This window comes from Aptenodytes patagonicus, chromosome 7 (genome assembly GCF_965638725.1).
Source record: "Aptenodytes patagonicus chromosome 7, bAptPat1.pri.cur, whole genome shotgun sequence".
Lineage (NCBI taxonomy): Eukaryota > Metazoa > Chordata > Aves > Sphenisciformes > Spheniscidae > Aptenodytes > Aptenodytes patagonicus.
This window is the reverse complement of record NC_134955.1, coordinates 53,548,456-53,575,247: the sequence shown is the minus strand read 5'-3', so window position 1 is coordinate 53,575,247 and position 26,792 is coordinate 53,548,456. Positions and strand designations below refer to the sequence as shown.

General features: G+C 42.8%; 1 protein-coding gene across 7 annotated transcripts in view; it reads left to right on the top strand.

Annotated features, from left to right (window-relative positions):
• Window positions 1-26,792, top strand: part of FOXN3 (forkhead box N3) — a 215,718-nt gene that overhangs the window by 114,653 nt on the left and 74,273 nt on the right. For all 7 annotated transcript variants that reach the window (XM_076345255.1, XM_076345261.1, XM_076345260.1 and 4 more), the window contains exon 4: window positions 20,172-20,236. In XM_076345255.1, coding sequence (XP_076201370.1) covers window positions 20,172-20,236 — 65 coding nt within the window. The remainder of the gene's footprint in view (window positions 1-20,171; window positions 20,237-26,792) is intronic.

The following is a 26,792-nucleotide window of genomic DNA, read 5'->3' as shown; positions in this document are numbered from 1 at the left end:
CTTCCATCTCTGGCATTGGGTCATGGAAACCCTGGACCAAACAGGCTGTTGGTTTCATCCAGTTTGCTGGTTTTGATGTTGTTATACTTTTGATAAGATTCCTCATTCTGAGTCTGAGGCTTTTTTTCCCTATGACTGTATGTTGTTTTAGTGATAAATGTGCAAACCTCTGGGGGTTTCAGTGCACAGGTATATGTACATACAGTGTACTTTTTATGTCAAAAGGCAGCCTGGCTGCCAGGGAAGCTGCTCTCTCTTGTGCTTAGAAACAAAATGTACTGTTCTAGTGCAGGTGACCTATTTCCATTACAAAAGAGTAAATACTCACAGCAACAGTGAGAGGAGAATTGCTTGAGACAACTAGTCTGAAGTGGGTTTGTGTAAGCAGTTTGACTAGCAAACACATTAGAGAAGTTCATTTTGTTGATGAATAACTTGTGGATACCAGAAGAGGAGCATTGGTAAGGTGCAGCCTGGCTCTGCTGCTCAGGGTGAAGTTGGTTGGGCTGTCACGTACACCCGTGTATCTGTTTACAAAGGAGCATGGCTTCCACCTCCGTGTTTTAAGATCATTTTTTCCTTTGTGAAAGGGGAATGGCTGGAGAGATTGGCCATCTCAGATACGAGTGTAGATCAGAGTTTTATAAAATATCTTTCCTTTCTTTTCATCCTGACTCACTTCTCCTTTGTTGGCAATCTCCTCTTGTTAATTGTCAGAACTTGCTCTGTGGGCTCATGCATATGCTTCGGTTATGTATGGTAATTTTTCATTGCTCTGCTCTTAAAGCATCCAAGATTGCACAGCCAATGGGTCTTGCTAACACAAATGTAAATGTATTTCTTTCTTGGCTTGCTGCAGCATGCATGCACTTGTTAGATTTTCTTTTCATTAGCTTGTATGATGTATTTTTTGGTATTAGAATCAATACTACATGGACTTTATTTGTGAAAGTGGAATAACTGTAGCTTACTATTCTGCCCTTTTCAAAGGTAGTAGTAGGTGTCCAACTTTATACAGCTGGTGGTTTTTTGCATTTGTTGCTTATGGCCCCATATACCCGACTGCTGTTGCCAGTTGTTCTCTGTACTGCAGTTTTTGACCTCACTGGTGGGTTCGCTATGTTGTCTGCCTGGATAATATAAATATTGCAGAGCTCTATGCCTCTCACTGCTTTTTTCTGTAACTATTTTTATCAGGATTCCATTATATATCCTTCCAAAAAAAATTCTGTTCAAACAGTGGTTACAGGCTTGATACAAAACTTCCTAAGGTTAGCTTGAAGAACAAAGTTGCTCAGAACAGACTCTTTTTTTGACACTTCAGTGTTTAGAAGTTTATATAATTCTGGGTTTTAGTCTTGTGTGGGTGTGGTGGTGGTGTTTTTTAAGACAGAATATGTGAAATTTGAAAAATTAATTGCATAATAATGCAGATACTGAAGAGTGAGTTACTAAAAAATATAGTGATGCTTTAAAATGTCCATGCAGCATTGGGAATTCATAACTGATGGCAGTGCAGGATGTACGTTCCAGTAAAAGTATATGAAAAAGAGATGTAAATTTAGCAAGTTCGGGGTTATTTGGATGTCATTAATTTTTATGTTTAATCTGGATTAGCAGATGGAGGGAAAAAAAGTAAACAAAAAGGAATTGGGTTACTTTTAATTACGTAACTTTCCTGAAAAGACTTTTTTTTCCAGGCAGCTGTCTGATCAATGGCAGAACTCATAACAGCTCCCCAAGTATTTAAGATCTCTATTAATTGGAGTTCCTTCTGTATATGAAAAATTGTTCTCTCATTAGCTGTTTTGCATATGCAAGATGAAGGCGACCATTTTTCTCATGAGATTAAAAAAATAAAACAATTAATTAGAATGAAATAATTTTCTAAACTTAAGGGAATTAATAACAAACAAAGCTTCTGGAGTAGCCAGCTTTTATTTTGCTACTTGCAAGTATAACATAATGTAAAAGGAAGACTTTATACAAACACATTAGTCCGTGATAGTTTAAGAGCCATAGTCAGCTATATTGCTAAAGTGATGTAGATCTTTTGGTTACTAAGTATATTTTGCTGCTTTTGCCTTCAGATGTAGAAATAGACTTGCTGAGATTTGAGGGGACAAAAGAGAACGGAAATTTGTGCTGGAAGTGCTAGAACTGGTCTTTTTCTATCTCACTGGGAATATTACCATCAAAACCCTGCTTTGAAAACAGGGGGAAAGTTGTATTAATGAGCTCTGTATTTTGTAATGATATGGAACAAGAGCTTTAGGAGTTCAGTTTGTGTTGAGTGGCATTGCCAAAAAAGTTTTTTTTGCCTATTTCTTTGCCCATTTTCCATCCTTGGTTCACTACGGTGGGTATGAGATGCCCCTGAGAAGAGTGACTAGCACTCTGTAGGTGGTACTCTCAGGCACTACAGTTAAAAACTCCACTAGCAGTTGCCATCTGGTCAGTTAAAACCCCCCAAACTAACAGAGGAAACTTTTCACAAGCTGTTTGGATTTGCTACTGAGTTTGCCCTTTGGCTAATCTAAGACAACAAAAGCCCAAAAGCATACTTGGGCTTTAACCATACCATGCCAGACAGTGGCGTGCAGCAGTCTCCAGACTAGTTTTCAACCAGCTGCCTGAGGACCCTGGGAGCAGTATCATCTGTTTGCTCAGCAGAGGGTTGGTTTTGGGGTTTGGTTTGGTTTTGTGGGTTTTTTTTTCCTTCTTTTTGTGTTTTGTTTGTTTTTCCTTTGCAAAGGCATTTTAAGTTGCTCTTGCTGCTCTAGTACAATAGCAAACTGTCCTCTCAGTTGTGCTAGTGAAGACATTTGTGTAGCTGCACTGTAAATAGGATCCTGGTGATTTGAAATTTTTTTTTTTAAGGGTTTGGGACTTGTCAAGGAGGGATGAGGGCTTTCTTAAAGCATAGAAAATGTAATTGAACCATAATCTCCCTGAGGCTAGTTGGATGGCACGGTGCTGTGCTAGTAAAATTATGCTGCCTCTGGCTCTCAAAGCAGAGTTTCTGCACAGAAGAGCATGGGGGCATCATTGTGCTTAGTGTTGACACAGGTGTGTTCTGGCAGGTGAGTGCTACAAACCTGCTTTAAAGGTTTCCTGACTTGCAAACCTGTGTTTTCAAGACACTTACATGCTATAGAAAAGTTTTCCAGTGCTGGGTAAAGCAACAGTTGGGGAAAAGAGGTGCTGCACCTCAACTTCATGATTCCTTGGTCGTCACGAGCTTGGTTAGAGAGGGTAATTCACATGGCACAGTTCAGCAATCTGCTGCATCTCTCAGCCTATGCTCTAATGCAATACCAGTAGAGCAGCCTCGGCTGGCACAGGAGTTTGGACTGCACTGAAGTAGGCAAGCACTACCTGGGGACTCTGACCTGGGGAGAGGGGACTGATGACAGGAACTGGTCTTCACTTGCTGTCTTCTGATTTCCAGTTTTCAAACTGCAAGGTAGAAAAGGGAGGTTGCTTTGATGCTGTAAACAAGTTAACAGTATCCCTCTGTGAACACAGGTGCTTGGTTTTCATGGGGATGTCTCTCTGGCTCTGTTGTATTGCTGTTGTGAACAGACTTTGACACTTGGATGGAAAACTGGCCATTTTAATAGCATGTGAGGAGGAAACAAATACACAGACTCTGGCTTATCTTTCCTTGGTCGCTGACCAGGTGCAAATAATGAACTTCTTAGACCGAATTAATCTCTTAAAAGGAAATGGTTTGAAATCCATCTGGTAGAGTGCTGAAAAGCAGACTCAATAAAATCCTAGAAAATGGACTGTGGGAAGGAGTTTTCTGTTGGCAGAAAGCTGAATTGGATGGCCTAAGGAGAGTCCTCTGTCTGAAATTTCTGACACAAAGGCAAACAGAAATAAGCAATGGATCCTGAGCACAAGGTTTGCAAACTGCATTTTCAAGAGATGGAGAATTTAAATGCACTTGTTCCAACTGATGTTCTGTAACACAATTCCCTGAGCAAGGTGTCGCGCTGTGGGTGGCTTTAGTGTGGTGGGGGAACCTAACATTCAGGGGACGGTAATATGCACAGAGCTAAGCATACTTACTACCTATCTTAATTCAAAAGCCACTGAGACACCGCCTGACTCAAGCTATGGTGCAAATGAAGGACAATTGTAAGTAACTTCAGCTCTGTGTTCAAACCTGCTATTGATTTCTGTGAGCGGAGATAAATGACAAGTTCTTACTGTGTGGCTGTTGTGTACCCACACCATTTCTAGAGGGTATTTGCAGTAACAGACTGATTTTTTTTTTTTTTTTTTTTTCTCCCCCCCCCCCCCTCTCTCTCTCCAGTGATAGTCAGATGCTGGCTGAGTGTGCCAGAGAGTATGCCTTTTTACCCAGAAACCTTTGGTGTTGCCTTTTTGCACTAGCAGTAGATTCCCTAAATCTAGTGAGACCTTGTGTCTTGTGTGCTGGCTTCTGCAGGAGTCTCAGAACCTGACAGCCTGTCTCTTATTGATGCTCCACAAGAAGAGTTGATCTTTCAGGAGAGTGAGGCGAGTTGTATCTCTTTCCTTTTTTAATGCTAACATATTCTTCATAGCGTACATGCTTGCAGATACCTGAAGGCATGCAGTAGTGAATGAGGGTGTGGATGTAGTCACAATTGCGTTTAAACTCCAGAGCGGTCCTTGGGGGGTACGATGGGAGCAATGTATGTCTCATCAGATGGAGTTTCTTCTCTTGTCCTTCAGCTTCAAGACAGTAGAAGACACTGTACAATAGCTGTCAAAACTTTATGTGGACTCTTGGTGATGCAGTCCTACCAGCTTGAAAAACTTTTGAAGTTTTTGGCTTATTTTGCCTGAATCAAAGCTCAAGGTTAGCCTTAGGTTTGCTGGAAACGAACATCCATTGCAAGTAGCTTTTTTTTTGTGGTTTTGTTTTAATGCACTCACTAGATTGAAGTTTCCAATTACAGAAAAACTAATTTTGCTTTCAGGTCTGGCTGGGAAGTGGTCAACACTGATAGTCCCTTGGTAAGAGAAGTCATTGTTCCTTTTTGGCACTACCTGCAAATACAGTCGTTAGCTGAAAAGCAGCAGGCTTTCTTAAATCTCCTCTTTGTTCGTTATTCTTCAGGAAATTGTATTCTGGAATATTTCTTAAACAAAGGCTGTCCTTTCACCACACTGACTTGGTCCTGTCATGACGACGCATTCCTCGGCGGCGGCGTTGCCGCAGTGCCGGAGGTGAGGTGTGCATGGTGCTCCTTTGCTTCCCTCCTCCTTCCCGCTGCTGGCGGAGCTCTGGTAACGCCGGCACTGCCGGTGCTGCCCTGCGTGCCCAGCTGGCAGGGCTTGGCCCAGCCACGGCGCCCTGCACGCCACCCGGCCCTCCGCATGCCCACAAACTTGTGGAGCTCCTTGAGCAACAGTGAAGTGATTCTTTGGCTCTGCGAAATCTTGCTGCTCATGCTGTGCAATTTAAAGACAAAATGCTTCCTGCTAATTATTAACAGTTACTCTGTAGGAACAGACTCATTATAGGGGCGCTGAACCCTGGCCCGCCGTCCTTTTCAGCACCTGAACAATGCGAGAGGGAGGGTGAAGAAATGGCAAGAGAAACTGGAATGCTGGCACCAATTAGTCCTGAGATTAGTCCTGAAAGAGGATTGCAATTTCAAGGCCAAAAAGAGTGGGGAGTGGGTAAAAGGATTTGAAATGAGATTATAGGACCTAAAAGCGCCTTTCTTTTGTTAGGGAAATAATTCAGCAGTTTTGCTCAAGCCAGTGAGACAATCCAGTTTAGCGGCTGAAGTAGGAGATGTGTGTCCTGTTGCTTTTTAAGGTTCTTTAACTAAGTTGATCCCCAGTTGCATTTGTTAGTGCTTCCTGCGAAATCAAAGTGTTTTCAACAAACAAACAAAAACACAGAGGAAAGCTATTGCCTCATCAAAAGGCCTGTTGTTTTTCAGGAAGCTTATTTGTATTCTTTAAAAGGGAAGCCAAGGAAAGGAGGCAGAATGAACTCCCTTTTTTTTCTTTGGGGAAACGTTTTTCCTGGTGGTTACTATGAGACCGGCACCGGAGTCACCTTTTCACCACCCATCCTACAGATGAGTTTCAGTGCTGTTTTTTGCTTGTTGGCCTGCTCAGAGATGCAAATCAGGCAGTTCCTACTTCAGTTAAAAGCACCGTCTCCTGTCAGTGCCATAGTGGTGTACGTCATTCTCTTCCTTCGGGAGGGAAGCAGGCACTAAGCCTTGCTGCCCTATTGAAGAGACCATGATACACACCCATGTAACAGTACGCGTTCTGGGGATGAAGACTGGAGCTTGCTTGGAGACAGCAGAAAAACAGGGCTTTTCCCCCCTCCCTCTCCCCCCAGAAAGAGAATTTCAGAAGGGAGAATTACAGGAAAGAACAGACATTGTGGATTTAATAGGAAATATTTTGGTTTAGTACATTCACGACTGCAAGACTGCATGAAATGGTGACTCTTTTTCTGCCTTTCCCAAGAGGGAAGCTGTTTTTCTTGGGGTGGCATAAACTCAAAAGGTGTGGAGGGATCGTGAATGTATCTGTTACCAGCTTTTTTTTCTTTCTTTCCTTTTCTTTTTCAGTGGAACTTCTCAATGTGAAACACCTGGCTCAAAAGGCCTGCTTTCAGTTTGCTATGCCCACAGGTTTAGGGGAGTTTCTTGATGTGGAGGAGTAGTGAGTTCTGCTGTGTTCTCGATTTCCCTTAACTGCTGCGTTTCACACGAGCCCTTATTAAACCTGCTTTCATAGGCAAATGCTTATAGTTGTCTTCCAGTGTGGCACTGAGAGGTTAACGGGCATCATCTTGCCATTCATGCTAGTGTAGCATGAATAATGGGCAGGATCGTGTTGTACGGGGAATATACTGTTTGAGAAAACCACTCTTTTAGTAGAGGGGACCTTTTTTCTCTAGACAAAAACATTAAAATAGGACATTCTGTGCTCTGTTCTTGGAGCTGAGCTATTCTCTTTGGACTTGTTTATAAACAGGTGTTTTAATTCCCATCCAAAGCACTTGTTAAATGCTAAATTTTTGTCCATTTTGGTTTTTATTCCATTACGCTGCTTTCATATAATCTAGTGTATCTGACCTGCTGCTTTCTAGCATTCACAACCTATTCTAGAGTCCCTCCAAGAAAAGAGGGAATGAGAGACCAAGAGACAAACCCGCCAGTAGAGTTTCCACGCAAACAGGGAGAAGGGGGATTGGTGACGAAACGCAAGCTCTCGTCCTGTCCATGGGACTTGTCTAAATGGCTTAAAGCTTTAGTTGTGAAGTTGTCCCATGTTGAGATGCTAAAGGCTCTACAAAATAGCCATGAACTTTCTGAAGTAGAATAAAGACAATAATAAAACCCAAAAGGGATTCAGCAAAGGAGATAACGTGGAGGAGACAGTTCAGGCAGGGGTTGGCAATGAAAACAGAATGGCGAGTCCTCTTCGTAGGTCAGCAAAAATGGTTTGAAAAGGGTAAAAAGTGCACTGAGATGACAACAATTTCTGCTGATACCATCCAAGTCCTGCTTCATTTCAAGTCATGCTCCTCCGTGATGTAAAATTTAGGCCCACAGATTTCTAAAAAGGTGGTTGAGCATGTTCCAGTTGAACTGAGAGCCGCAGGTGGTATTTGCTGCACCCAGCAGAGGCAGCTATCTGGATGGTTCAGTGCTGCAAATGGCTGGGCTTGCCACTTTCCAATTTATGCCTATTTACTTTCAGTCCTTTGTGCGCTGGCGGGAAACTTCAGTGATGCACTGTATATGACACTGAAAAAAGAGACTTGAAGAGACTTGACTATCAATGAAACCACTAACATGAGAATTAACTGGAATGGTTTGGCAAAGTCGTTTGTTCTATCCCACCCCCCTCCTCAATTTGTCAGAAGTTGCATTAACACGTGAAGAAAATATTTCTGCTTAATTGGTTGTAGTAAATGGATGCACTATAAATTAATTGCCTCTTTAATGTTTAAAAGGTTATGTCCCATTCATTTTTTGACTGATTAGTATCATTTCACTAGAATTGAGCAAGCGTGAGGTCATCTGATGTTTGAAAAGCATAGTTTGTTACTTTCTCTGATTTACTGCTTTAGAGGGCACAAATGCTATCTGGGGATGTCAGGGTGTCAGTGTCTCTTTCTAAACACCAGTGAACCATAATTAATTGTTTCCTGTAATCTAACTCATTGATTTTCTATATTTGAGGTGATCCAAGGAACAGCTTTACTCCAGGGATTAATTATGGAGAGAGAGTGAGAGTACACATACAGTCATGAACATATTTTTGCTAGTTAATACTAATGAGGATTTTTTGCAACCACATGGCAGACACTGATTCAACTGGAAGGAGAATTACGCAGTATCTGACAGATAACCATGCCCATCCTTAGCAGCTCCTTTTGGTGCCCGCAAAGATTGTGCTCGTTGTTAGTGAAATACCTCCGTTTTTGGGGTTGTGTACCAGCAGATGGACCTCCCAGAACCTCTTGCTTTGTCGAGGAGAGAGCTTGTGGTTTCCTCCACTGGCTGTTAAACCAGAGCTGTTCGGCGAGGGGCAGAGAAGATTGCTGGATTGTCATACTTGGTTTTATTCTTTAATTTTCTTGAGCTTTATCAAGAGAGAGTGAATGGCCTAGACTGTCTCTCTTGGCTTTGTGTTTTGGCACAAGGTTGTTACCAAACTGCTGTTTAGATATACCATGCAGAAGCAGTAAACTTAGATATTTGCAACTTTTTGTGACTTTTTCATGTTTGTAATGATTTTTTTCAACCTTCCCCACATGAAGTAGCAGCGGATAAAGTAGAGATGTAGAAGCCAGTACCTCATTGCAAAAGCAATTGCCTGCCCACCTTCCCCTTTCCTCATACAGCCTTTATTTCTACATCTCTGCTTTCTGCTGAGAATCCTAGAGTAAAGAGCAATGTTTGTAAGCCCTGTCTTACTGAGTTGTGTCCAATTTCTGCACAAACAGCAGAGGAGAAGCAGCAAATGGAGGGAAACATAGACCAGATCACAGATTCCACCAGGGAAGCCGAGATTTGTTGAAATAACAAATGGTGTAGACAGCTTCTGGAAAAGTAGCCTCCTTCTTGGTAGAGATGCAGCTTCATCAGTCATATGAAGAATCGCTGGCTTAAAGGTAGAGGGGTGACTTCTTGTGATAAATTATGTGAATGTCAGCTTTTCTTTTCCTTAGTGAGTTCCTTCATTCATGCAGGTAATATTGTAACTTGAGAAAATTATTAGAATATTATTAAGTACAATATTATTATTCTCAACAGGCTGAACAGCTGTTCGGAGAGGTAAGGATGAGGGATAAAGATGCACGCTGAATTTTATTTCCCATTACAGGTGGGAGGTTTATTTTTCTGCTAAGATGAAAGTGGCTAAAGATAATTTAAAAATGAGTCAAAATGAAGTCCTCTGAGTATTTGTTTACAGTTATTTTTGCAGAACGTGTGAGATTCATTATTTCATAGCTCTGCTTTGAAAATGTTAAGTAGAAGGTATCGGGAGTAGGGTGCTGTGGTTATTGCCCTGTAAAAATAACAAGGAGTGCTCTTGTTCTGGAGACCAGAGAAGTACAGCTGACATACAGTTCCCAACCACAGTTCAGTGGGGCTTCTTCGTTTTGGCAGAGGCTGTAAAGAGGGAAGAGACTTCTACAGTGTAAATACCTGTGAGGTCACATCTGCTCTGCCCCTTGAATTTGAGGCTTTGTTGAGTTGAAGACTCTTCTAGTATAAATGGAAAATTCCTATCTTCTCCTGACTGGATTGGGCTGATAGGATAGAATTTAGTCAAACTTGTGCCATTTGCTTTAAATTTACTGTACAGTGGAGGGCATATTATAATTCTGCTTTTAATTTCCTCTGCATCCAACCTGAGGCATTTGGGATCTGTTTAGGAGAAACGCTGAACTCTCGTAGGTACAACTAACATCATTCAGTGATGAGGAGCTGTAATGTGATAGCTGTGTGGGTTGTCAGCAGGGGCCTGGAGTTGGGAGGTGGGGTGTCCGGGGGCTCGTCCTCGTCTGCCACGGTTTACCGGGTCTTTTGGAGGTACGTTGTTATCTGTATGTTTTCCTTTCTGTGAATGGAAATGGTATTTCTGTAGCTCTGTGGGTGGGAGGATTGATCTAGGTGATGTCTCTACAATGCTTCTGAATGCAAAAAAATACTATGTTCTCTTCCCTCTTTTGATACATGTGTAGACTCAGACTGTGAGGTGAAATAGCCCAGTGTTAGGTGCTGTAGTTTCATGTGTGTGTGGGTCTGTCCCTCCCCCATCCCTAAAATACAGCTCTGAGTGCTTCAAACTGAGTAATCACAGGAATGTGAATGAGTGAAAACTGACAAATTTTGATACTAAATTTTTTATGCCTTAGCAGTTTATTTCTAAAAATGTATCTCTAAGGATAACTTCATATTTATGCATTAAACTTTTGTGTTAGTGATAGAAGCACCCACAAACTGTCTATCATTCATCTTTTGAGCACCTCGCACACTGTGCAGTATGATCCCCAGGCACCGATCTTCTGGGGGATACAAGTGTGACCATTGAATGCAGGACTTGTGTGGTAGTTACGCGTGAAGAGATAGAATTGAGATTAATCAAAAAATGTAATTGGGGCTTTCCAAATACATGAGTACTTGACTTCTGTTTTGTTGTTATTATTATCATCATCATGTTTTCTGCTTTTACATAACTTTGACATGTGCATCAAACGCTTTGGTGTATGGCCCAGTGACTGCAAATCTCTGCATGCTCCTCTGCAGCAGCGCTGCAGAGCCTGTAGGCACATTAAGCTTCCCAGGGAAAAAATACCCTCAGCATCTGGGAGAGGTTAAATGTTCCAGGGGAGAGGTTAAACATTCGTTTTGTCCTCTGCTTCTGTAATTCCAGAAGCCAGATTAGTTCTGAATCATCTGAACCACATTCATTCAAGATTAATGAGAAAGACCAAGTATGGAAAATTTCAGCTGGTAAGCGCCTTGGCTTTGAGCAAGTGGTGGAGGGGGAGTTCATACTGGCAGCAGCCTGCGGGTCATGCTCAGTTTTGAGTTTCCTTAGTACTTAAATTGGTGAAATGGGGAATCACACCATACCGGATAAACAAGAATTTCAGCAAGTGACATGAAGCATTTGGAGGGGACTTAAAGGTGTCCCCTTCCTTTTTCCCATCTATTTCTGTTTCATTGGAGATCAGATTTGCCCTTCTGCATATGCACGTTTATAACTTTGTGCATGTTCAAGGTATATTGGTGTCTTTAAAATCAACAAGCGGCATATTCTCACTAATGGGTGACAAGCTGTTCTAGCAGAGACGTGCATATCATTAATCTCAAGTCCGATTGACTGACAGGCCATGGTTAAGCCGTGGTTAGAAATGTGAGTGGGAGCCTCATGTAGAAACTATTTATGAAATCCAGGCAGGTCTACCAGCAAAGCTGTGTGAAGTTCTGCAAAAGTAATAAACGGAGAATTCAGGACTAGAATAACAGAAGTCAATTGGGTGATCTTGGGCTTTTTAAAAATTTAATCAGTTTCAGTTTGGGAGAAATACTTCTTTTAGTAGAGCTTTACAGTGTTGTGCCTGGGTGGCAGCTCTGCGGTTTCACTGTGGTTCAGTTGCTCAGATGGTCAGCGTGGAAGGTGTCTGTGTTATAGCATTAACTATCAAAGCAGACTCTTTACATCAAGTTGACAATGAAGGTGAGCCTAGGTATAGGCAATTGCTAGGACTCATTTATTTTCTGGAATCTGAGATAAAGACTTTTTTTCTTCCCGTGTAATTCAAACCTAGTAAAACCAAAACAGAAATTAACCTCTTCTTCCCCTTCACTTGTTTTGCAGCAAATGAAGGCTATCATCAGAAAACTGGAGCGCTCCATTTCTGATTTTGTAGAATAGAAGAGAATCAAACTTCTCCCCACTGGCCAGGTCAGCATTTGATGCTGCTGTGGCCCAAAAGAGACCATGGTCCTCTGTGGTCTCAGAGGCCAGTGGCTGTCTGTAAACAGGATCTTTTATTCATCTGGGCTTCAGGGGACTGACCTGCGGTGCCTGCATGAGCTGGCGCAGGCACACTCCGTAGCACATGAGCAAGTTCAGATAACTCTGAAGTTTCCCCAGCCAGATGACCACCAGTTTTTCATCCAGTGATAGATAGTCTAGGAACCATTTAATAGCAGTTGTGAAGTTAGGAGAAACACAGCACTACAGCATGTGAAGTAACCTTCAGTGCTTTTCCGTACTTCAAAATCAGGAAAGCAGGAACAAGTAACAACCCATGCTCTAGAAGTGAGCTGTGTTATTCCTTCTTTAACTACGCGCACTTCAAAAGACTATTCCCTCACCTATTGTGTTGTTACTTAACAATTCTTTATTCCTGCCAGAGATATGTAGACTGTGTCGGTAAGAACTTACTCCTGTTTTTAACACAAAAGAAGAAAAATAAAACTGAGACAGAAAGGATGAAATGACTTGCCTGAAGTCACTGTGTGATTCAGTGGTAGAGGCAGAATTAGAATTGGAGGCTGATAGCCGGCATCTCCCAATTCCCAATGGAGACAAATCTTTTTTAATTAAAAGTTACGTGGGACATTTGTCTCACCATGAATTTTCAAATATATCTGGACTTTTTCCTATTTCAGTATTCAGCCTGGAATTACAATGTGTTCACAATAAATGTGTTAAAATACTTAAACACAGAGTAGTGAGAAATTTGCATTTTGCACTATGGCTGGCATACCTCAAATAACCATCTCCTTTAAAACAACAGCTCTCTAGAAATTAAAATTTTTTTATTTATTTAAAGAACAAATCCTCTGTTGTCCATAAATATATATTCAGCTCTCAGCAAAGACCAAAATTCTGGCTGAAGGCTACAGAGTCTCACCAAGGGGACAAGAAGGCTTCATATATCACATCAGCAGTGAGAGGTGTCTTTTGAGCATGACAGCAGAGTCACTGATGGGCTCCGAAAGACGCATGACCATGTCTTTCTTGAAATTGGGAATTACCCTTTTTATCTCTAATTCTGGAAATTTGAGAAGCTTTTTTATACTCCCCCTCCCCCCCTATTTTCTTGCTTAATTACTTATTTAAGTGGAGACAGTGGCAGGAGAATGGCTTTGGCTATTTGGAGAACGTAAAGATTTGGCCAACTTTCCACTTCATCCTTCAAAAAGTAACATTAAATGTTATTTTCAGGTGTTTCATTCGTGAATAGCTTTCCTGAGCAACTTTTCTTTTGTCTTTAATAAAAATTTAGATGTAATCCCTCTGGCAGTTGTGTCATAGAGAAAACTCATTTAGAGTGTGCAAGAGATCAAAATTTTATTATTCACTCAAAAATGTGTTAGACACCCTAGAGAAACCGGGAAAGACTCTATCTAGGAGCTTAAAGTCTCAATCCCACATGTCACAGTAAGTGAGAGATACCAAGAGACAATAAAAGTGGGAATTACAGAGGCAAGAGAAGCATTACCAGAATATTAGATCAGCCTTCATAAATTTAAAATTATTATTGTGAATACATAAATCTCTTTAAGAATAATGTTTTGTCAGTTATGGAAAATTTGAGAAGACGGAGTAATGGATTTATATATTTAAAATCTCTGAAGTAATCAGTTTTCATTAAAATAAGGAAATACCTTAACACGTACCTTCCAGATACTTTTTGATGTATTGTCATTAGCCCAGGTTAGTAGAGGTTTTTTCCCTTTGATTGGAGAGGAAGCTTGCTTGCCTGTTGCTAGGTGATCGCTAATTGTGATATTAACTGCCAGCAAGCTGCTGGCAGGGATTATAAATTTTTTTTTCCTTGTTAACAAAACGCATGTGTTAGAGGTGCAGCAGTATCTAAATGCTTCTGTATTGCTCACAATTTATAATGGGAGTGATAAATTCTTTAATACAACTATGGTTATGTACCCAGGTGTAGAGCATTAGCCCCTCTTTGCAGCGCAGTAGTCTTTTTAGCCCCCGTCCAGTAATGGCATTAGAGTTGAATGTAGAAAATGAGACTGATATGGCAATAGAAGGATCTGAGCTCTCTGGTGCAAGCAGTGAAGAGCTGACAAGCGTTAGAGGAGTCTTCAACCAGAATGAGATGCCGTCTGTCCCGTGTTCACTCTGCAAATTTGTGGCAGTGTGGTTTGGACCAAGTGACCGCCTCCCGTGCCGTCCGACAGCCGCTCTGCAGACCGTGTTTGTGCAGCATGGGAGCCAAGGGGGCTGCTCATTGCTGTAGTCATGAGTATTTCTCATGCCTTATACAGGGTGACTGCCGTAAGGAAGTACTATTCATCTTCCAGCATCAAGGGATGCTGTATTCCCACAAAAGTATACTTAAGCTTTTTTCTCAGTTACCACCCCATCCTAAATTTACTTCTCAAGGAATGGTAAAAACTTTGATCTTCTGGCTTAATTGGGCATCCATTTATATACCTTATGGTAGCAGTCTGAGTCCAACTTGCATCAGGAGCTGAATGTACTTGTCAAGAGTATCGTTCCCCCCTGCCACTAGATACAGGCTTTCATGGGCTACAGCCAGATAAAGGCACCTACAGCTATTGTTATCTCAGCAACTTCAACATAAGAATAATTGTGGTTTAGCTGCTTTTCAGAAACTTTTGGAGGTGAGTTTCTATACCTGCAAGACGCTCCATTGGTTACTCTTTGACAAAATGGTTTGTTGTTTCTAGGTTGTTGTCCTTGACATTTCCTTCAGTTCACTATTTGTCGGAGCTGTAGGTGAGAGTTGCAGAGAAGTATTTTGCACTGTGGATGATTGGTAATGGAGTACTTGCAGCATGGGTACAGTGATGCCTTCATTCCCTTTGTCTGGCAGCTGCAGCTTCTGCTCCTGGGAATTTTCAATTATATTGCTGTCCTGATAACTGCTGTCAACCCTGGGGCAAAGGGTGCTCTCACATCCACTTGTGCATTACTGGGAACTTACTGCGCTTGTCAAGAGAGGAAGAGTTGTATTTCTTCCTGTCACACCTTTTTGCAAAATCTGTGGGCTGAGCTGTATGTAGAGGCGCTTCAGTCAATCATCTTTGCTTGTGCCCATCATTTTTGCCACTGGTAAGGGCTGGAGAGGGGATCCTCTGTGTCACTGCAGCCTGTTTGTGGTCTGGCAGCTGTTTGCTTACTGCAGGCTCTGTGTTGGGTATATTGTGTGCAACAGCTTGTTAGCTTACAACTGACACCGTTCATCTTTCTGCCCCTTACTGAGCTGTCCTGCCCTGTACTCCAAGCTTTCCTGAGAGCCAGGGTGTGCTTTGGCACCAGCTATGCCCCAGTAGCTGAGCCCACCACCTCTTGGCTGTGGTGGGCCGAGGTGTGTGTGGAGCATCTTCCCTGCTTCCCCACTGAGCCTTCCTTCTTTGGGCCAATAGCTCTCTGTTTCAGTGGCCTTTGAAGCGTGCGTTCAGGGAGGAGGTGGTGGTGGTGGTGCCTTGTTTGTTTGTTTTCCCCACTTTCTATGTCCTCCTGCTTACCATCACCCTCTGGACCTATTTGGTAACAGTCATTGGCCTACATTTATTGCCTTTCTTCTGTGTTTTCATCATCCCTTAATTGTGGCGTGTAGTCCCACACAATTGAATTTGTTTTGAGTTTTTATTTGTTTGGGTTTTTTAAATCTATTAATCAGGCCTCTGACAAAGAGGCCTGTGAGAGTTTTTGGCATAGTTGTGAAATACTGCAACTGTGAGAGAGAATTCATACCCTGGATTTTTTTTTTTTTAGCGCTTGGCTTTAAGAACTGCAGTCTCCTTGCTCTAATGTGAATTCCATAAGACAAAGGATTTATATTTCCTTTTTTAAGTCTCTTGAAGCCTACACACCTTTTAAAGATTTTTATAAATGTGTGGCATACATTTTGGTAGAAATAATTAATGGGAGGGGTCTCACATGCATTATTGCTTCTGCATACCCTGGGAGCTCCTGGTTGGGCTGGCCGGCTGCCATGAACCCTCGCTGGCTGGCCAGCCAGCCCTTCACGTCGGCCTGGTTTCCAGCACAAGTGGTGTCCAAATCAACACATTCCCATGGAATGTTTTAGATTTCAGCAAAGCAACATTTTCCTGTGGAAAAGCCTTCCCTCAGAAAAATCCCTGCTAGCCCTTGGTCAGGCAGCTTCCCATGCCCGGGGCCCTGCGGCACAATGAAGTTTCCTACTGTTTGTGTCATCAGAGGAAAAACAGTTCATCGTTTGCCTTGAGTGGAGTCCCACTTGTGGTAAAAAATCGATAGCAAATCCCCGGGAAAGGTTAGGTTTGATCAGGGGTGGCTCCTAGTTCCAGGTATCTCATTTCACACGAGATCACGGGTTAAACACTGTTGGTTGTCAGTTCTCTCAGCTGCTGGTTTTCAGCAAGCATGTGAATACTTCATTTGCTCCCTGTGGTGGTGCATAGATACCGCAGTGACAATGACTGTGCTTCAGAGAGAGGTGGATCCTGCACTGGATGGACGTGAACTTGCACCCCCAGATCCCGTTTTATGCATTTGCTACAAGTACTGTTGCAGCCTGGATATCCCTTTGCTGAGGGTCTGCTTGAAACGGTAGTATTTTCTGCAAATCAAACCAACGGTCCTTGACAGGTAACGGTTGGTGTTTCCCGTGTCATCTTATCCATAAACTATACTAATTCATGTTCTTTCAAGATGCTAGTTTGAAATCTCAGCTCTTTATGATTGATCCAAGTCCGTCTCTTCCCTCCCCAAGTGCCCTGTGCTCATCTGCTGCTGCTGCTGGGAGTTAAGTCAGTCCAAACCTGTGCATAACAAAAATGTATTAGGCCACAAGTTTCTCCGCGCTGATATAAAAGTTCAAACTAGTTATGGCTTTTCTTCTAGTAGCTGTGTGGGGATTTATTAAAAATTAAATATTACTTTAGTCAGTGTGTTTAGTTGATAAGTTTGGGGAAAAACTGCCATCAATAATGCTAACTGCATAAATATTAATCTTATAGCATGTATTGATTACAAAAGAAATACCTAAAACCAGATTTTGCATTTTTATTTTGCCTAAATGCAGAATATGCTGTTACTTCTATCGGAGAACCAGCCACTCTTCTCCAGTAGCTTACAGACTACACCGAAGAAACAACTCATTTGAAAAACTGCCTGGGATGGACCCAATGTTTTTTTGTTATGGATGGTCTTTAGAACAATGAACTTCTTCAAATGGTTTCTTAATCTGGAACAGGGATCAAGCAGCTTTTGAACACTTTAAAGTGAGAGATAGCTTAACTCTGTCATTTCTCAACTTGAAATATGTTTTAATAATTAATACCATCTGAGACTTCATGTGCAAAAGTTTGGGAACAGAAAGAGAATTTATCCAACACAGATCAGGCATAGCTAAACTTCAGCAAAGCCCTGCAAACTCAGAAGTTTGTTTGAAAGGCTTGACCGGTCGCTGCGGTACATTATTTACATGCTTGAATTCTTTAACTTCCTTCCCTGGGAAGGCACAGTTAACTTTCTCAGTTCATGTGGGTTTGTGCTGAATCAGATGGAGTTTTTTATGAGAGCCTTGGGCCTTTTTTCAAGTTGGAAAATAAGATAAATCACTATGGCTTTGTTTCTCTAGTGGAGACATTTTGTCTGTTCAAATATATATGCTTTTCCCTCTTCTTTCTTTAACCCTCTTCCACCCACGTACAGGCATACGGCAGCCTGGGAGTAAATTTTTTCTATGGCTTCATTTCAGAATGTCACCACTTTTTTTCTTGGGCTTTTGAGGAGCATATAGTTGCCGTACTGTGATTTCTGATTTCTGTGGCAAATTTGTACAGTAAGAAAACTACGCTGCACCTTTCCACTTGTAGCTTGATGGGTCCTGTCCCAGAGATTATCCTGGACTCTGTGGTATAAAACTGTGAGCCTGTCCTACAGGAGTGTGAATGCCCTCAACAGCTCTTGACCTTCATGTGAGTTGAGGAGCTACACTTGAAGAGCTGGTGCTTACTATAAGGAATGCAAACAATGGGTTACATTAAGCCCTATGAAGTGAGCGTGCATATTCAGACGAGTGCATGCCCTAGCACACTCCAGCACTTATGAATGTAGACCTACTTAACTTCTCTTTGGTCATTTTGGTCTCTCTCTCTCTCTTTCAACTCCCCTTTTTGTTCAGGAGTATCGAAGGCTTTTATTACTCATATAATTGCTTTGGATCCTTTTACAGTCCGTATTTTAACACAGTGAACTTTTTATACGTTAGCACAAGAGTCTCTGCAGAATAATTGTGAAAGCAGTGTGGTTTTTATATATGGCGTTTTATCAGAACTTTGCTAATGCTGTCAATGTAATAGACAACATCTGTTTTCCGTTTCATTGCATTTTGTGTAGCGGTAGTCAACTCACGAGGAGACAAAAGTAACTTTGAACAGAAACGGCGTGTGGGGCTTGGTTCACATTTTTGCATCCAAAGAGGAAGGTGGATTACTTTAAAAAGGCAGAGTGCCTTACAGTAATTTACCGAAGGATATTTAGTCCCTTGCTTTTAATTTGTGCTCGAATTTGGGCATAGGACAATTATTTATATATCGATAGCATAATTTCATTATACTAATTTCAATAAAAGCTTAGTCTATTAAAATACCTGTGATTGTCTTCAAGCTTTAGAGGACTTTGAAACCTGTTTCATGACTACAGGAACGACCCCCTGGCAATCTGTCTCTTCCACCTGCCTTGACAACGCTGCAACAAATTTTTTCCATGTTTTTAGTTATTTCCCCTAGGTACTGTGCTCTTAAAATACTTGCTGCGCCTGAGCCCTAGGATGCGATCAGTGAACTCCTACAGGCAGTGCCTCTCCCGTCGAGGACTCCCCACACCAAGAGCAGCAGCGGCGGCGGCACTCTTGCTCTGGGCAGCACCGCCTGTGGATTTCCCTGGGGAGGGCGAGCTGTGCCGTACTGGAAGGAGGGGCGTGCCTGGCCAACAGTCATCTGCACTGTTAAGAAAAGAGCAAGGTTACCTTTTATGTCCGGGAAGTTTGGTCCTTCTGCCGACAGATGCGGGCTATGGGGCAGCTGCCATAAGAGAGAGAGCTGTTCTGGTGTGGTGGTGTTGGTGCAGCGGTGCTCCGGTGCCTTTGTGGGAGAGGAGGGGCGCAGGCGGCCATCAGGCACTTCCTGACAACCTCCCCTCTTCTCCGGCTCGCTGGCACCACAGGTTGTTCAGTGGGTGCTCCACAGTCCTGTTGCCCACAGCACCATGGGGCTGCTCTGAGGCAATGAAGGAAACAGGGTTTAGAGGATCATACAGATGTTCCCTCTTTCTCTTTCTTTTCCCATGTTTGAATTCGTTCTTCGCCTTCAGCCGCACTTGCCATAGGAGAAGACTGTCAGAGGCCATTACTTTCGGGCAGCCTCTGCACGAGCAGGAGACGAAGCGAAAGAGGGACCTGGCAGTGGCCCAAGTTCAGGGAAGGGTTTCGGTTCAGGCGGGTGCTTGCGTGTGCCAGGCGCCCGAGGGCCCGCTGCGGCCACCACCCTGCCGGGGGTCTCGCGGGAGCCACCGTGGTCACCAAGCACGCACACATGCACGGCACGCATTCTTCATTAATTCGGGTGCTCACAGGACAGCTCGTTGAGCTGTGTGTTTTCTGATGCGGTGAGGTGACCTCTGCGTGTGAGGGGGTTTGGTGGGCGAAGTGCTCTGGTGGAAGCACAGAAACCACCCGGTGTCTGGCCAACGCTTTTCCGTGTTGATGCGTTAGCTGGGGTAGCATGTTGTTATGGTTGAGTAAAAGCCATAAAGCATTTGGGTTTTCAGCAGATGGCTTAGGGAGTATATTTTGCTGTATCGAGAACTCCGTAAATATTTTTGACGTTGATTTGGGGTTTTTTTAATTATTTATTCCAAATTGCTTTTTTCTCTCTTCCTCTGAGAGAGTGTGGGCGTGTGCTTTGCTGAGGAGGTTTTTCCTTGTGAAGGGAATGTGAATCTTGAATCAAATTGACCTATTTTTAACGTGAAATCTCAGACCCTTGCTTGAAGGCAAAAATGCCATGATGTTACATTAGCTTTAAAAACAAAATGGAATTCATGCAAATAGTAACTTATAATTGTTCAATGTAAATGAGATTTTCTTTACACTTATTTCTTATTACCTTTAGCACATCAGGTCCACCCATTTGGCCAGGAAGCACCTTTTTCAAGAGAAATGGAGCCCTTCTACAAGGTAGGTGATGGATGCCACATCTTGGAGTAACTGTTCTACTTAACAAATACCTCTTGCAAATTGCACAGCTTTTGTAATATTCACTGGGCAAGAAGTAACCAAATGTTTTTTGTTTCCTTTAACCTGTCTCCTTTATTGCGCATCTGGTGTCTTGAAAATGACGATTTACTACGTACAGTGAGTGTAGTCTATGAAAGTTGCTGCTTTTTTCCTTTCCTCAAATTATTGATTTGCTTACTGTAAAATATGGCGAAGGGTGGCTTTTTTTTTCCTTTGTGTGGATAAAGAGTGCCCAGAAGGAAATATTCCAGGAACACTGCTTTTAGCTCTGTGGATGAAGCAAGGTTGTTCTTTGAGAGAGATCCTTTCTTTTACTCCCTAATTGTGCTGATAGCAAAATGTAGCCGAAGGTAGGTAGCGGTGCTATAGTGGGGAAAACAGTGGCAGAGTATTTGTCTCAAGAAACCTACCATGTTTAAGGGTGCTTATATTCATAGAGGAATGTTAAATACTTCCATTGGATGGACAAAATAAACAGAAGCTGTATGACTGCAGTTTTGATAGGTGAAGATTTTCAGTCTATCTTACCAGACTTTTAAAAATCATTATTCACTGCTAAGCGTGTTTATATTTCTGCCATTGAGTACATAGAACTACCATCGCTCTTAATGGAAGTGTCTTGGGAACACAGAAGGCTGTTTCCCCAGACTGCATGCGTTTGTCTATGGTGCAAAAGTAAGTTACACCATTTAGGATGATATTATGGTCTTTGCAAGTATTTGTCCATGAAATGTCTCAGTTTTGTGATCATTCTCATGGTGCCAAGAGTTTTCTGCTCTTCTTTCTGGCAGAAGATGCTGTATAGTGTTCTCTGGAACATTTATCCAAATCACCTAGGATGGAGCCTTACTCACAACTAGGCTCACAAGCAAATAATTGGCAAGCAGTACTGCTCACCTTCAACACCCCAAAGTAATCCAGCATTTGTAGTTTACCCGAGAATATTTTTCAACTGATTCCTTGCACATATCTAAGAATTTGCATCATTCTATTATCTAATATATATGCTGAGATTTGTTCAAACAAATTTTAAATACATTAAAGCATTCAGATTATTTCTTAACACTAGGAGATGGTTTAAATTGTAGAGTTTGGCAGCTTTTGGCTTTAGTCTTGATAGGATAGATCTGCTACCTTTGCAGTCCTTCCTAATGGAAAGAACTAGATTATTTTTTTTTAAGGAAAAAAATAAACTTGTGAATGGATGTGCTTGATTCATTTTCAGTTGTTCAACAATTCCAGTTTTAAATGTGTACCTGCACATATACAGTCTTTGTAATTTGAGTTCATAAAATGTAAATTACTCTGTCAGGTCTGTATGGCACAAATGTTCTACCTATTCTTATGATGCAAGATATCCAGGAATTAATAACAACTATTTTCTAGTCCTTCCTATCTCAGTTGTTGCTTAAAGCCGCCTCCCAATGAAGAAGAGTATGCTGTTCTCCACCTTGTTCTCCTCTGCCTTCTTCTGCCTTCCAAGTTGGGGGGAAAAAACCCTAAAAGCCCAAAACATTTCAGCATATTAAAGAAATAGAGAAAAAGAGAGAGATGACTGCCTTTTCAAGCAACTAACAAAGCCTAACAGACCTTTAACTGAGTTGGCATTCTGCGTTGCCATTTCAAGTGGAAAACGCAGCCAATCTGAACTCTAATTTGCATGATATGACTGAGGTTGGAAGGATGAGAGAGTGTGAAGAAAAACCTCATTAAAGTAATTTTTTAACACTTCCTGGTTTTAATTTTAAAACAAGAAAATAACCAAGCCTTTCTTTCTTTCTTTTTTTCTGTCTTTCTTTGTCTTTCACTTTTCCCTACAATGAGCTCTTTCATGTACAGGCTTCATCAGGTTGCATGGAAATAGTGCATCCACCTCTTTGCTGCTTCTGACTGTCTTTTTCCAGAAGACCTGTGTAGAGGAATGGTAGCTGGTGCAGGGAGGTGTGAGATGAGGGGTGGAGAGGTTTGTTGAGCCATACCTTACGTGGCCATCTTAAGTCTCTTTTTCCAGTGCTTATATCCAGCTTAATGCAAACAGGCGAATAAAAAAATTGACTCCATTATCAGTTTCAAGTTATAGTACTGCCTTTTGATTGGCAAAAGTTTAGGTAACAAAGGGATTTTAAATTATTTTTACTTGATAAATGTTTTGCTACATTTGAAAAGAATGTTCAGTGTGTGTTATAGACAATATAACAGAATAATTCTGAAATTTTAGTAAATGTGGTATTCACGTGCACTTGTCACACCTCATTTCTTCTGAGTTGTTAAGGAAAATGCTCTTTTTCTGGTCTGGGGAATGAAGAGAAAAATATTCCGCAATGTAAGTAGTACTTTTTTTAGCCAAGAAAGACTTGTAGACGCTCCTGGTTTCCATTCATTTTATACCTGAACTATTTGGCAAAGTAATCTTAACCGTTGTAAAGCATTTAACATATCTCTCCAGAGAAAGTGACTGAGAAACGAGTTACCTGTGTACCTCAAAATAGCAAAGGAAGAGAAAGGGAAGCTAAAATTCATTGTAGCTATTCTGTGTCCTGAATGTCTTTGACATGAGCAGGATTGATTCTCTGAATCTTGTTGCTGTCTTTGCTTGTACTTTGTTGAAGAATTTTGAACAAAATAGATACATGTCATTTTCTTTTTGCCTATGATTTTATTAGATACGAGGCAGCTACCTCAGTTTCTTTTTTGAGGATCATGGTACTGTTGTTCCTAGCATTAACTCTCTAATCAAAACAAACGAACAATAAATTTTCTTCTTGTGTTGAGTAAGTCACCTGCTCAGGTGTTTTTTGAAATGTTGAGCTCCTTCTACTAGGTGAGGATTGCTCCTTATATCTTGTGCTCTTTGGTCTTCTCATGAAGTCCCATACAGAGCTTAATATAGGTAGGACCTTCAGCCTTACCAGACTCTGATACCTTCTCTCAAAACTTACTTGTATGTCCGTGGAGATTGCTGCGTTCTAGCCTTCAGGATTCCCAGATAAAACAGGTTTTTGCTTTTACTGCTCTACTTTTTTCTACTGGTTTTTGTAACTTGTTATTGTACATACTGTGTTTTTGTTTCAAATCACGGCTTAATTTTTTTTTTAAACCTGCTGTATGGAGAGCCTTTGTTCCCACTCTTTCCTGTTCTCAGCTGTCATAACACATCCATTTTTATTTAATAAAATGTGTGACAGAAAAAAGTCTTTACGGTGGAAAAGATTTAGACGTATTCTAAACTCTTCAGGAACTTGCGCTGGGTGAGATAGGTGGGGACATAATAACATTAACTTCAAGACCTTGAAACTAATGCATCGTGTTCAAGTAAGGTCGGTCAGTTTGCCTCTGCTCTGGTCTTGGGTACTAATCTCATGTTACAGACTTGAGGATGCAGTTGTTCACAGATCAGTGGTGGTAATAAAACTATTTTGCTCTCAATATATCTAACATTCTCCCTGAATACATTAAGAATACATCTTCAAATTAACTTTTAGCAGCAGTCATGTAAATTCCAGCTGCTGAGTGCCACCTGTAAGATGTAACTGGGCTGTGGAGGGGTTTGGTTTTGTTTCTTAAAGATACAACTTTCATTTTGAGGAGAAAAAATACTGAACTTACCACTCTTTTTGTCTTACTTGCCCTCACACTTTAATGAACTAAATGCAACATATTACTATGTCTTCTTGTATCGAATTTTTTCTGTTCTGAGTTGCAAGGAGGTGTACATAGAAGGTGCTTGTGGGTGTAATTACAGCTGGCATGGAAACAGAGTGCTATACAGTGAAAACAGTGATCTGCGTCTGCTGTTGCAGCTGCAGTGGGTATTGAAACAAGAGGGCAAGAACTGCAGGAGTTGCCCCAGAAGATGCAAGAGCCCCGTAACTGGGCAGGAGCTGACATAAAGCAATGCCTCCTCTCTGGCTTACAGCAAGTACACATCTGCCAGGCTTAATGCCATTCTTGGATAAGCTTCCTGAGTTTCTAGTCAAAGCCTGGAAGAAGCAGACCCTCGTGGTAGCACAGTTAGTGATTCTTCATTGTCCAGGGAAGGAAAGTGAACCTGGGTCATCCAGTCCCTATTGCTGTTGGAGCTGAAAAAAGAGACAGCCCTCATCACTGCAACTAGATGGTCCGCCTTGGATTGCTGCTTCCAGTGGTTCCTGACCAACTGGCCGTACAGCCATGATCTCTGCCGTGCTGTCTGCTTTCTTGTGTGAGCAAGGTCCTCCACTTCCTCTTCTGATGATCAGTACAGTTAAATCTGCCGCCTGTGGATGTTAAATCAAAGATATGAGCTCTTGCTCCAGAGATCCTGCAGACCCAGACTCACACCTGTGAACAGGATTGCAGCAGTCAGTAAACTGAATTCAGACTGCATGGCTTTCCTTTGAAGCCACAATTCTCTTTTAATTAGAATGGAAAAAAAGACTGGCAAAAATCCCATTTGCAGAACACGGGAGGGGAGGAGTGAGGAGTCGCGTGTGGCCTCCGGTCCCACTTGGCTGAGGGAGCCTGAGAAAGGAGGGATTGTCTTCCCCAGAGCTCACAAGCTGCTTTGTTCTCTTTTTTACCATTGGCTGCAGGGAACAGGCATCCTCATGCTCCAGAACAGAGCAAGCGATAGGATGCTTACATAGAATCATAGAATAGTTTGGGTTGGAAGGGACCTCTAAAGGTCATCTAGTCCAACCCCCCTACCCCCTACATCTTCAACTAGATCAGGTTGCTCAGAGCCCCGTCCAACCTGACCTTGAATGTTGCCAGGGATGGGGCATCCACCACCTCTCTGGGCAATCTCTGCCAGTGCTTCACCACCCGCAGTGTAAAAAATTTCTTCCTTATATCTAGTCTATATCTACCCCCCTTTCGTTTAAAGCCATTCCCCCTTGTCCTGTCACAACAGGCCCTGCTAAAAAGTTTGCCACCACCTTTTTTATAAGCCCCCTTTAAGTACTGATAGGCTGCAAGAAGGTCTCCCCAAAGCCTTCTCTTCTCTAGGCTGAACAGCCCCAACTCTCTCAGCCTTTCTTCACAGGAGAGGTGTTCCATCCCCCTGATCATTGTTGTGACCCTCCTCTGGACCTGCTCCAAGAGGTCCATGTCTTTCTTATGCTGAGGGCTCCAGAGCTGGACGCAGCACTCCAGGTGGGGTCTCACCAGAGCAGAGCAGAGGGGCAGAATCCCCTCCCTCGACCTGCTGGCCATGCTTCTTTGGATGCAGCCCAGGATACGACTGGCCTTCTGGGCTGTGAGCGCACATTGGTGGCTCATGTCCAGCTTTTCATCCCCCAGTACCCCCAAGTCCTTCTGGGCAGGGCTGCTCTCAATCCCTTCATCCCCCAGCCTGTACTGATACCAGGGGTTGCCCCGACCCAGGTGCAGGACCTTGCACTTGGCCTTGTTAAACCTCATGAGGTTCACAGGGGCCCGCTTCTCCAGCTTGTCCAGGTCCCTCTGGATGGCATCCCGTCCCTCTGGCGTGTCAACCACACCACTCAGCTTGGTGTCATCAGCAAACTTGCTGAGGGTGCACTCGATCCCGCTGTCTATGTCACTGATGAAGATATTAAACAGTACTGGTCCCAGTATGGACCCCTGCAGGATGCCGCTCGTCACCAGTCTCCATCTGGACATTGAGCTGTTGACCACTACCCTCTGGATGCGACCATCTAACCAATTCCTCACCCACTGGACAGTCCACCCATCCAATCCATACCTCTCCAGTTTAGGGAGAAGGATGTTGTGGGGGACCGTGTCAAAGGCCTTACAGAGGTCCAGATAGACGACATCTGTAGCCCTTCCCGTGTCCACTGATGTAGTCACTCCATCCTAGAAGGCCACTAGGTTAGTCAGGCAGGACTTGCCCTTGGTGAAGCCACGCTGGCTGTCTCGACTCACCTTCCTGTCCTCCATGTGTCTTAGCATAGCTTCCAGGAGGATCTGTTCCATGATCTTCCCAGGCACAGAGGTGAGACTGACTGGCCTGTAGTTCCCCGGGTCTTCCTTTTTTCCCTTTTTAAGAATGGGGGTTATGTTTCCCCTTTTCCAGGCAGTGGGAACTTCCCCGGACTGCCACGACTTCTCAGATACGATGGATAGTGGCTTAGCAACTTCATCCGCCAGTTCCTTCAGGACCCGTGGATGGATCTCATCGGGTCCCATGGACTTGTGCACCTTCAGGTGCCTTAGATGGTCTGAAACCTGATGGTCTCCCACAGTGGGCAGCTCCTTCATCCTCCTAGTCCTCGCCTTTGCCTTCTGCAGCTTGGGCAGTGAGGCTCGAGCACTTGCTGGTAAAGACCGAGGCAAAAAAAAACCATGGGGATGGCTTGGCCTCTTCTCCTCTGGGAAGGCATTGTGTGCCCACTCTGGGCATTCAGTGCCCACTTTCATCTCTGACTGATGCTTCCAGCAGCCCATGCGTGATCTGCCTTGGTCCAGCTGCCATGGCTTTAGCTGGCACCACCTGTGAGGAGCTCCGGCAGGAAAGAGTTGGAAGACACTGTCT